This window comes from Babylonia areolata, chromosome 24 (assembly GCF_041734735.1).
Source record: "Babylonia areolata isolate BAREFJ2019XMU chromosome 24, ASM4173473v1, whole genome shotgun sequence".
Classification (NCBI taxonomy): domain Eukaryota; kingdom Metazoa; phylum Mollusca; class Gastropoda; order Neogastropoda; family Buccinidae; genus Babylonia; species Babylonia areolata.
This window is the reverse complement of record NC_134899.1, coordinates 33,601,621-33,614,120: the sequence shown is the minus strand read 5'-3', so window position 1 is coordinate 33,614,120 and position 12,500 is coordinate 33,601,621. Positions and strand designations below refer to the sequence as shown.

The window sequence follows — 12,500 nt, the reverse complement described above, 5'->3', positions numbered from 1 at the left end:
ACTTCGACCTGAAGGAGGACGAGGTGAAGACCATCGTTCTGGACCTGGAGTCCGCCCATGCCTACAGGGAGGTCATGGTGCAGGTAAGTTAAGTGCGGGGTGTGTGATTTTTTTTCCCTACCTGTCTGTCTGTCTGTCTCTCTGTCTCTGTCTGTCTGTCTCTCTCTCTCTCTCTCTCTCTCTCTCTCTCTCTCTCTCTCTCTCTTCCATCTTTCGATTCGATCCCTGTCTTTGCCTCTGTTTCTATCTGTCTGTCTCTCTGTCTATTTGTCTCTCATTCTGCCTGTCAGTCTGTCTGTCAGTCTTTCTTTCTTTCTTTCTTTAACGTCTTTTACCCTTTCAACCCCAACTCTACTGAACTTCAAGAGAAGAAGCTAGAGTTCAAAGGTTTTCATATTTTTAATAGTCATGTAATGTGTTTGCACATATGTGTGTGTGTGCGTGTGTGCGTGCGTGTGCGTGTGTGTGTGTGTGTGTGTGTGTGTGTGTGCGTGTGCATGCACGCGCGCATGTGAGTCTGTGCGTTCGTGTCTGTGTCTATGTGTGCGTGTCTGTGTCTGTGCGTGCCTGTGTCTGTGTGTATGTTGCTTAAAAGGACAGACAAGCTCAGAGAGAGAGAGAGAGAGAGAATTTGAAAGTGACCAGTTTTTAAATCAACTGCTTTTTTTCTGAAAGTTTTAGTTGTCACAGCGAGGGTTTCAGTTACGGTAATGAAGCCAGTAAGGGGACTCAATCCTTTTTTTTTTAATTCTCTCGAGGAAAACAAAGCAGTGAGCAATGAACGAAAAAGAATAACAAAGGCGGAAAGTAACGAACGGAAAGGAATTAGCCAGGTAGATTGAAAGGGGAAGGAACAGAGGGAGAAGATGTATGAGTGGAGAAGAAGACACGTTCAGAGATGATATATTGAATCATTTACTTCACCCTGTAAATAGTTTTCCAAGAAAACAAGTCTTGTGTGTGTGTGTGTGTGTGTGTGTGTGTGTGTGTGTGTGTGTGTGTGTGTGTGTGTGTGTGTGTGTGTGTGTGTGTGTGTGTTCTTCTTCCCGTGTTGCTTATCTTTCTTATCTCCCTTTTCTCCATCACCACTCTGTGTCCCTCCATCCCTCCTTCCCTCCCCCCCCCCCCTCTCTTTCTCTCTCTCTCTCTCTGTTCCTCCCTATCTATCTCCCTCTCTTTCTATTTATGCCCCCACCCTCTCTCTCTCTCTCCCTAACCAACTTGTGACAACAATTTTACTATATCGATATAATCATTCTATCAACTGGTAAAGTACCCGTTCCCCCATCGTTTACTTTGTGTGTCACGATCAGTATGCATGCTCACGAATCGTTCATTCATTCATGCTCCCCACCATCTCTCTTTTTCTTCCTTCCTTCCAGCCCCATACTACCCCCACCCCCTCTTTTCGTCTCGCGTTCTCTCCCAACCTGACAATATGTATTCTTATATCATTCGTATGTTTTGATACGTGTTTTTCTTTTATTTTTACACATTTTGTAATCATCGTTCAGTATTGTGAAGTGAAGACCCGATTCGGGGCGGAGACGGAGACAGGATGGACAAAATGCACACCAGTAGTCATCATGGAAGAATAAAGAATTTTGTCTTGTCTTTTTCTTCTCTCCTCTCTCTCTCTCTCTCTCTCTCTCTCTCTCTCTCTCTCTCTCTCTCTCTCTCTCTCTCTCTGTCTGTCTGTCTGTCTGTCTCTGTCACTCTCTCATTCACTCACTCACTCTTTGACTGACTTACTGTCTAACCTTATGTCACTCCTTTATTGTGTATGTTCATGTTATTTAGTATTGGTTGAAATAAATACAACAACTTTCTTTCTTTTCAGGTGATAGATGTGGGTATGAATCGAGACGAGTACCACTATATATTAGCAGGAGGGGTAAGCATTTGTGTTGTATTTTGTCTCTATGCGGTTTTTTGTTTGTTTTGTTTTGTTGGGGTTTTTTTTGTTTGTTTTTTGTTGTTGTTGTTGTTGTTGTTTTGTTTGTTTGTTTGTTTTGTTGTTGTTGTTGTTGTTTTGGGGGCGTGTTGTTGTTGTTGTTTGTTGTTGTTGTTTTTTGTTTTCTCACTCGGTTTATTTCGAGTTCTCTGTCTTCGTTCAGAATCAGAAGCAGACGAGAAACAGTGAGGTGACTGAGACAAATTAATCTGTGTAGATAAATTGCTTGACCCTTCTGTGTTGTGTAGTCTTGGTCGTTTTATTTAGTAAATGCTACACGACGTCAGATACCCAGAAACCTGGACTTCGTTTTAAACACACGTTATTAATTGTTTCAACATGCTTATAGTCGTTACGTTCATTCGGAAAAGGTCAGTCCTGTTGTTAAAATGACGATATCGGTGTTGTTGGAATAAATGGACACAGACACAGATACACAGATAAGATGAGACAATGATCGATTGCATTGCTTGATGAAATGGCTCCAGGTCGAAGGGACACGTTGATTCTTTTACTATCAGACCATCTAGAAAAAGGAAAAGTCCCGAATCCAGTTTCTGGTTGGCTGAGAAATATGTTTGTGTCCCTATAGATTTTTAACCTTCGGAATGTGTCTGGGTGATATTCATTTTCTGGAAGAAAGATCAAATGACAAGAGGCCAGACACTCGTCGCTCTTGTGCAGAACGAAAGAAGAAAGCGATAAAGGGTGGGAAAGAGGGAATGATGGAAAGAGAGGAAGGATCAGTAAACAGGAAATATTGATTAGGTCAAATCCCCATGTGTGATTAAATGAGATCCTTTGCTATCTCCCTTCCACCTTTGACTTTCTTCCCTTTAATTAATGAAGCCAATTCAATGAAAACCTGACAACTTTCGGGCCCGTTCTCCTTACAACTCTAGAGGATTCTTTACATTGTTATCGATTAGACTTTTGTCAAAACCGGAGTGAAAAGATGATTAGGGGTCACGAAAACACATGTATCCTTCAGATTAAAAATAAAAAAGAATAAGATGACTGTAACGGATTATTTTTTCTTAAATCCGTAGGCCTGTGTTACTTTCAACCGGCACTCCATCCGAACCTCCCCCACCCCCCCAAAAAAAAAAGCACAACACGAACGCGAATCAAGTTTTTTTTTAGAAGAACGCAAACTCACATTTTCTTTTACTTTTTGATTAACTCAATAATATTAATAAATATATAATCAAAGAAAGAAAATAAGTGTTCATTTCCCAACTCAATCAAAAAAATAAATTCGTTATGCCAATTCACTCAAAAATAAATAATTCCTTTCTTTCAACTCACTGGAAAAAATATAAACAAAAAGTAACTAAACACACACACCACAATGACGGCCGCAAACAAAACACCCCAAAAGTTTTCCAGTGGCTTGCGGAACCGTTCAGTGGATCACCATTCCAGCTCCCAGCATCATCCGGCGTGCAACAGCGCTCCGACGCTTGGGCACCTCTTCCAACATCGAACCGAAACAGCAGCAGTTCCAACAGGGGGCCCCTCCACTCAGTGGGTCCCCCCGGCCGGTCAACGTCCCGTCAACGTCCATGGGCGGCTCCACCACCCCGACACCGCTCCAACCTCCTGGAAGAATGTTTCACCCCTGCGCACATTAACAACGCCCAGCCAGCCGCTCGTTCTCCTCCCCACTGGTCAAAACCATGACCTCATAGTACATGACGTAACATAACTTAGCGATGACGTCAAATTCAGGTATTCATGATTTTCCGGGAGATTCTGTCCAAGCTTGGCTGCACACCAAAAGTCCTTGTGGTACTGCAGCAACTCCATGTGTTATTAGAGACGGGGGACACTCGATGAGTACGAAGAGTTCTATCTTCGTTGAGAAGAGGAGGTTGCACAAAATGTAAACACCGTAACGTTGTTCAACTGGTATATTCTTGGTATAATGTCGGGAAGGACAGTGGAAGAAAGGGGAAGGTAAAGGAAGGAGGTAGGGTAAAGGGAACATGAGGTAGGGCAAGGGGAATTATTAAAAGTTGAACGGGTGAACTTCGAGCACTGCACTTGCTGAACAGGACACTTCAACAGTTGGTATAGTACTTACATTTGTGCCAGTACTGTTTGTTGACATGTCAATCTGATGTACCAACATCTGAAGGTATCACAATGTCACAGCGACTGTCACAGCTGGCCGTTCATCCATTGGAGCCAGACAACACATGTACAAAGCGATTTGTTACAATGACGGACAAGACCAGGAGACGGACAAGACTGCCTTTTCCTCGTGATTTCTTTTTTTCTTTTTTACTTACTAGATCTATGAGTTCCTGACAAATAATAATGATATAATAATAATAATATTATATCATATAACACTGAATCTTGTGCAGAGACAAATCAAAGCATTTCTGCACCAGTCATTCACACGCATGTATAACTCTAAAACTGGAAAAAAAACTGAAGACAAGGAAGAGGCAGGGAAGAAAGGAAGAGGCAGGGAAGAAAGGCTATTTTGGGAAGAGGTGGGTTTTAAGACCAGACTTGAAAGAGCTGAGTGCGGAGACCTGACGAAGAGAAAGAGGAAGTTCTTTCCAGTTGCAAGGTCCAGAGACAGAGAAAGAACGGCGGCCAACAGTCGAGTGTTTGAATCTGGGTATGCGTAAACAGAGTGGACCCGGACCCGATCGCAGAGAGCGAGATGGAGTGTAGAGGTGAAAGCAGCCACAGAGATAGGAAGGGGCAGATTTGTGAATACATTTGTAACATAGAGTGCTGATCTTGTACCTTATTCTGTGTGAGACATGTAGCCAGTGGAGATGTGGCAAAATAAGAGAAACAGTGGCCAGTTTTTGAATTTTTGTTTGTTTGTTTCATTTCTTCGTTTCTGCATTTATGGCTCTCAAGGCAAACCTGTACTGTACAGATTTTCCTTTACATCAGCGAAAGAGGTGTGATTTTCTTTATAAAAAACAACAAAACAGACCATATATATTTATAAGAGTTCAGAATGTTCCTGTATGGAAAGGAAATTCTAATAGTCTGGTTTAGGAGCTGAAACGTCCATTGTGAAACAAATGTGGTCTATGCTATTGTGCAATCATTTAGTATGTTTGAATCGAAATATTTATCATTATGCCTTGTGTCGCTTAATGTTCACCACGGACACACACGCACACACACACACACACACACACACACACACACACACACACACACACACACACACACACACACACACACACACACACACACACACACACACACACACACACACACACACACACACACACACACTGAATAAATTGTTGTTAAACAATGAATTACATGGTAAAAACTGCTGCTGGGTATGAAGAAAGAGCACAAAATATCACTCTCCCATGAACTTACTAAACACACACATACATAGATATATTGTCTCTCTGTGTCAGGGAGCCATGGACCTGGCTCTAGAAGGGGACTTCTACTCGCAGTTCCTGTACGGCGGTGTCAACATCACAGCCTTCAGCTTCGTCTCCAACATGTCCGAGGCCTACATCACATGGAAACAGCTGTGGACCCCCTACAAGGAGGACTACCCCGGTGTTTTCCCCATCACGGTAGGCACAGTTCGTCAGTCAGGCTTTATATGTCTTTCTTTGTTGGTTCGTTTTTGCCATGGGTTTAGTTGACACAGCTGACATAAAGCTTACACTAAATTGCGAGATGTATGATCAGTGTTTTTTTCCACCCGCAATGGGAATTCATATACAGCCTTGTCTTCCGTGAAGGACTTTGACTCTCAAACTAGGCTGCAAGATTGCACTGGCGCTTTGTGCTTCAGCCTCGAGGAGTAGTTAGCCTTTGCGGACCATCTCAACGCCGACTGTTCTAAAGTCCTGTTGGTCGAGAGAGTGGGGTGAGACACTCTCCACAATAATCAAATTCTAATGCAGATAGTCGGGGGACAGCAGTTTCCTCTACTGCTGTTCTGATCGTCATAGTCACGATGACTATTACACAGTACACTCTTCCTCTCATGTTTGTAGAGTGGTGGGTTGGTTTGCTTAATGGGTTCATCAGTCTGTCGATAGTTTGTTGGTGTAGTGGTTGTGGCCTTGTACTAACGTGTCCGCCAAGGAAGTGAAAGAATCTGATGGTACGTGATCGGATCCCACACTCCCAGAATTTTCTCTCCGTCCACAAGAACTTCAGTGGTCGTCTGGACCCTAGACCTTCGGATGAGACGAAAACAGAGGTCCTGTGTGCAGCATGCATTTAGTGTACGCAAAAGATCCCACGGCAACTGATAGTGAAACAAAATACACGTTCAAACAGGGATAATAATAAGAAATTGTGGCGCTGTGCTGTGGCGACACGCTCTCCCCGGGGAGAGCAGCCCGAATATCACACAGAGAAGTGTGTTGTAAGGGGATAAAAAGCAATACAATAGGATATACTATTTTCTTTCTCTCTTTCTTTCTGTCACGGTTTTAGTGCTCTGTTCTTCTTGTGCATCTCCATGTAAACTGATGAGATGCAGTTGGATGAACTCGACGAATCTTTGTCTTATCAATAACTGCAAACTCTTATTACCCATGTTGTATGTTTGGGGAGTTGGGGTGGGTATGTGTGTGTTTCTGTGATTGGGTTTGTGAATATGTGAATATGTGTGTGTGTGTGTGTGTGTGTGTGCGCGCGCGCGCGCGTGTGTGTGTTTGCGCGCGCGTGCGTGTGTGTGAGATAGAGAGAATGTGTGCGTGCGCGTATGTGTGTGTTTGTGTGTGTGTGTGTGTGTGTGTGACTGTCTAAAGCACCATACTGTTTGTGTCTGTCTGTCCGTCTGTCTTTCTTTCTTTCTCACACAATATATCTGTCTGTGTCTATGTCTGTCTGTCTGTCTGTCAGTCTGTCTGTCTGTCAGTCTCTCTCTGTCTCTGTCTCTGTCTGTCTGTCTGTCTGTCTGTCTGTCTCTCTCTCTCTCTCTCTCTCTCTCTCTGTGGATGTGTGTGTGTGTGTGTGTGTGATGAAGTGTGTGTGTGTGTGTGTGTGTGTGTGTGTGTGTGTGTGTGTGTGTGTGTGATGAAGGATGTGTGTTTTCTGCGACCACTGTGGAGGTGCTGTCACCACTGCGGCAAAAGGCTGAGAATCACGCAATCTCCCCATCTGCTGGGGGGACGTGGGAATCACAGTGGGATTATCAAACATCGTGCCTCCATCACTTCACTTCTTTTTCCTTCTGCGGCTCTTTGTTTGGTTTTCCCTCTTTGTTCCTATGTGTTTGGCTTCTTTTATTTTTTTAAAATTATTTTGTTGTGGTTGTTGTTCTTGTTTTTCTTCTTTTCCTGTTCGTTTGTTCTTCAAGAATTCTCTCTTGTTCTCTCACGATTTCTCTCTTTTTCTCTCTCCTTTTCTTTCTTTTTCTCTCTCTCTTTTTCTTTCTTTTTCACTCTCTTTTTCTCTTTCTCTCTCTCTCTCTCTCTCTCTTTCTGTCTTTGTGTAAACACACACACACGCACACACGCGCACACGCACACACACACACGCACACACGCACGCACGCACGCATGAGCACACACACACACACACACACACTCACACACACACATGGAGATGTGGTCCTCTCTTCGTTGTTTTGTCTTATTTGCTTTTAATTATTTCACAAATATATATTATGGAGACAAGAACATACCCAGCATGCACACCCCGGAAAACGGAGTACGGCTACCAACATGGCAAGGTTAAAAACAAACAACACACGATCATACACGTAATAGCCCTATCCTGTACATACGAATGAACGTGGAAGTTGCAGCCCACGAACGAAGAAGAAGAAGAAGCTGGTCCATGTATGATGCAAGCTGATCACCATTTGGGAAGAGCATATGGCTGAAAAAGCGGGTGTTGGAGAATGTAAAATACGTTTCCTTTCCCGCTTTTTCTAATACCTTTTTTTTTTTTTTTGTTAGTCCTCCGTGTGCGGTGTTTAGTTCCAACTAGGACAGGTTTCCCAGGTCATTCCCCTTGCTTCTGGGGGAAATAACAAACCAAGAAGTGGGCTTGGCCTGGAAACACAAGCGAAGAGAAAAGGAGGAAGAAAAGGAATGGAAAATAAATCCTTGCAAGCTCAGTTCTTAGCACGCCGAGAGTTAACAACGCCTGTTCGAGTCCAGCCTATAAACAGAAAGTATACGTTCCCTCCCCCCCCCCCCTCCCTCTCTCTCTCTCTGTCTCTCTCTGTGTGTGTGTGTGTGTCTCTCTCTCTCTCTGTCTCTCTCTGTATCTGTCTCTCTCTCATTTTCTCTCTCTGTGTCTCTCTGTCTCTCTTACTCTCTCTCTTTCTCTCTCTCTTCCTCTCTCTAATCCTCTGTTTCCACTCTGCCTCTCCGTCTCTCTCTCATATTCTCTCCCTCTGTCTCTCTGTCTCTCTCTGTCTCTCTGTCTCTCTCTCTCTCTCTCTCTCTCTCTCTCTCTCTCTCCAAACAAACAGCGGCATAAAACAGGCCTGCTCAGAACAGAGAATTAAACTCTTCTTAACGCTAAAAACGAGGCCGATGCAAAGAAAATGTTGATAACTTGTAACCGCCTTAACCATGTCTGTGGCCTGCATCACGTGATCTGTTGAGTGGTAATAATTCTTGGATTGGGGTTAAAATCTGTGCCTGCGTGCCATTCGTCCTTTTGTCTGCATTATTTCTTGTTTTTGTTGTTGTTGGATCCACGTTTTATTTTATTTGTTCATTTGTTAATTTTTTTTTTTTAATTTAAAAAATTAAGAAAACCTTGCCTTAGAACTTCAGTGAAACTCAGCAAAACTATGTTTACTCTTCTTTTCTGAGAGCGTTTTCCGCAAAAAATGAAATAGGTACATAAATGCATAATTGAATAGCATATATATATATGTATATATAGAGAGAGAAAAAAAAAAGACAGAGAGAGAGAGATGTGTGTGTGTGTGTGTGTGTGTGTGTGTCTGTCTGTCTGTCTGTCTGTCTCTCTGTGTGTATGAGCGTGTGTGTGTTTTGTGTTGCATATATGGCTAAGCGGTACTGCACCCGACTAGAAAACGACTATCAACTGGTTACAATCCGATATTACTGTCATCTCCACAAAGCCTTTAAATAGCGCACACAAATAAAACGCTTATACAATAAAATGAAAACATTTGCAGACAGAAAGAGAGAGAGAGAGTGTGTGTGTATGTGTGTGTATGTGTGTGTGTGTGTGTGTGTGTGTGTGTGTGTGGCGCTGAACTATGGCGACGTTCTCTCCCGGGGAAGAGCAGCCCGAATTTCACACAGAAGATATATGTTGTGATAAGCAGTAACACGATACGGTACGATACGATAAAGCTAGTTTCGATTCATATTCATAGACAAAGACAACATGTTCATACAGATCACGCTGGTGTTTTGCGTGTGTGCGTGTGCGGTTGTTAAAATTCTTGAAGGGTGCTCTTTCGAAATCTCGATTCGGATGCTCTTTTTACACACACACACACACACACACACACACACACACACACATATACACACACAAACACACACACACACACACACACATATGCACACACGCGCGCGCGCGCACGCATATGCACACACACACATGCACACACATATATACACACTTGTACACACACACACACACACACACACACACACACACACACACACACGCACGCACACACACACACACTCACACACGCACATACACACACACACACATACACACACACACACGCGCGCGCGCGCGCGCACACACTCATATATACACACACATGCACACACATATATACACGCTTGTACACACACATTCAAACACACACACACACACACACTCACTTACTCACTCACTCACTGACACACACACACACACACACACACACACACACACACACACACACACACACACACACACACACATACACACACGACGTCAGGGAGAGCATTACATTCACACCACATCACTGCTCATTGTTCGCCCGTGGACAAAGAAACCACAAGAGACAGCGCTCCACTCTCCCAAATTATTTCCACTCCCTGCTACCTGTGCCACTGATGCTGAATCCTACATGTCCATTCTGATGAGACGATAAACCGACGACCCGTGTGTGCAGCATGCACTTAGCGGACGGCGAACTAACCCAGTGCAACAAAAAGGGCCGTCCCTGGCAGAATTCTGTAGAAAAAAAATCCGCTTTTATTGTAATACAAATATACTTGCAGACCGGAAAAGGTGGGGGGGGGGGGGGGGGGTTGGGGGGGGGGGTGTGTGTGTGTGGGGGGGGTTATTACTTAAAAAGAAAGAAAAAAGGTGGTACTGTATTGTTGCGGCGTGTTTTCCCCGGGGAGAGCAACCCGAATTTCACACAGAGAAATCTGTTGTGACAAAATGTAATACAATACCATGTTATTGTTGTGTTCTTTATTTTTTGGCCCGCAAGGTTGAATTAACAAGAGTGCTGTTTTATCACCAGCACTGGAAAAAGGCGAGGCAGAAAAAGAAACGGTTTGTGCTCTGTCCCATTCTACCATTTCAGTTCATGGTTTTCTATCATTCACGTTATCCTTAACGATTTTTTTTGTCAACTCTGTGTGTGCATGTGCCTTGAATACAAATGTAATTATTTTAGAATAGGAATAGGAACATGCGTTTTGATGCGTAGTTTTCAGTCCAGCCAGTCCTCTACATCCTCCTCATCATCATCACCATCATCATTATCATGCTGATAATAATATAAAAGAATTAAATAATGATAATAAGAAGAAACCTCTTGACTGCCATACCCGTAGGGCCAATTATATACGGTCATAATGACTCACAGATGACATCATCAAAAGAAGGGAACTAACTCTAGAAGGCTGAAAATAACACATTTGATCTAGAGTGGTGCGTTTTCAGATAATTTTCTCAGTTCTAAGCTGATTGTTCAGGATATTGATATTTATGACTTGAAGCACCACTTTCTACTGTGTTTCTTTTCCCTGACGAAGACTGTATCGGCAGATTAGCGCCTTCACCATTCTGCCACCATCTTCAATGCTAAAACTAACAAGTAAGTGAATAAGCGAATAAACAAATTCACAAATGCACAAAAAATTATGAATAAGAGACTTCTTCTTAAGAAAAGTAAATAGGAAGAAAAATCCCAACAGAAACTGGACAACAAATGATAATCATAATAATGAAATAATGACAAAGACAGTCAAAATGCGTGTAGGAATGCAAGGTTGTGCACAAAAAAGGACAAGGGCAAAATGCAGAATGCAACACACAGGCTGACGAATCAGGATGACAGTAAGAAGATTATTGCCTTTATTTGGCCGCTTTCATACATAAATCTACTTGTAACTGGTATCTATTCAGCTGTGTATGTGTACAATCATTTGGTGTCAAAGCAGATACATATAACAATTTTTTGCATGTTTGGGTATGCACTTTTTCGATCGAATCAATAGATTCTAAACCCTACACTTCTGCCTCGTTTGATAAAATTAGCTGAACCTGAGCATAAAAAAATTGAAGTAAGTTTGTCTCGTCATGAATTGCGGAGAACTCGTGGCTGGTCATAGACAGCTTTCTTTCCTTTCGTTACCAGGGACTGCACTCGTATATTGCTCAACTATGTTGTGAACGTATACAAACAATGAGAAAAGTACAGGACCCAAAATACAGCCTTGCTTAACTCCTACAGTCCATTATTGCTACGAATACACGAGGAAACTGAAGAATACATGACTTTTAAAGCATTAAAATAATGCTGCTCTCGATAAGTTTGCAAACTAGGAAGAATGATGGACTGAATAAATCAAAAGCCTTTCTGAGATCTACAAAAGCTACATACAGTTCTTCGCCTTTTCGACTCAAACAGCTGACAGAGTATAGATATGGTCTATTGTTGAATGTGATTTTTTAAAGCCTGTCTTCTCTTCAACAACTTCACCATTCTCATCCATCCATTTAGTAAGTCTGAAAATACTTGTACAGATCTTGCAGATTGCACTTAACAAGGAGATCCCCCCCCCCCCCTGTAATCATTAGGTAAATCTGGATTGCCCATCTTAACGATAGATGTGATTATCGAGCAACTCCATTGTACTGGGAATTCACCATTATTGAAAACCTGATCGAAAAGACGACATAAAATGGGAAGCACTTTGTTGCTACAGCCTTAAGCATTTCAGCAGTTACCCCCGTCATAACAACGCGCTTTTCCGTTTTTCAGCCTAGATAATCACTTTTTGGACCTCGTCTTTAGAGACTGGAATGTTTGATTCATCAGCCATACCGTTTCCCACTGCACTCAGAAACTCAGCTGCATTATTTTTCACCTCTTCTGACCCGTAAATTGATTTAAAATGTGCATATCATTCATCTAAAGTGATCTTTCCTTGTTTTCTGTTTACAATTACTCGTTTTCGATTTTACTTCTACCCAAAATGATTTAGCATCATGAATGGACTTATTTAGCTTTTGCGCTTTCTCTCTCTTACAAACGATTCTTTGCGGATCTCAGCTGTCGATAGTCATTTCTTTCTTTCACAAAGACAAGTCGTTTTCTTCTAGATTTCCATTATTACAAATTCGA

General features: G+C 42.5%; 1 protein-coding gene across 1 annotated transcript in view; it reads left to right on the top strand.

Annotated features, from left to right (window-relative positions):
• LOC143298936 (glutamate receptor 2-like) overlaps nt 1-12,500 on the top strand; it is a 221,567-nt gene that overhangs the window by 162,170 nt on the left and 46,897 nt on the right. The window contains exons 4-6 of the mRNA XM_076611968.1: nt 1-83; nt 1,841-1,894; nt 5,365-5,532. The exon at nt 1-83 is cut by the window's left edge and continues 114 nt beyond it. Coding sequence (XP_076468083.1) covers nt 1-83; nt 1,841-1,894; nt 5,365-5,532 — 305 coding nt within the window. The remainder of the gene's footprint in view (nt 84-1,840; nt 1,895-5,364; nt 5,533-12,500) is intronic.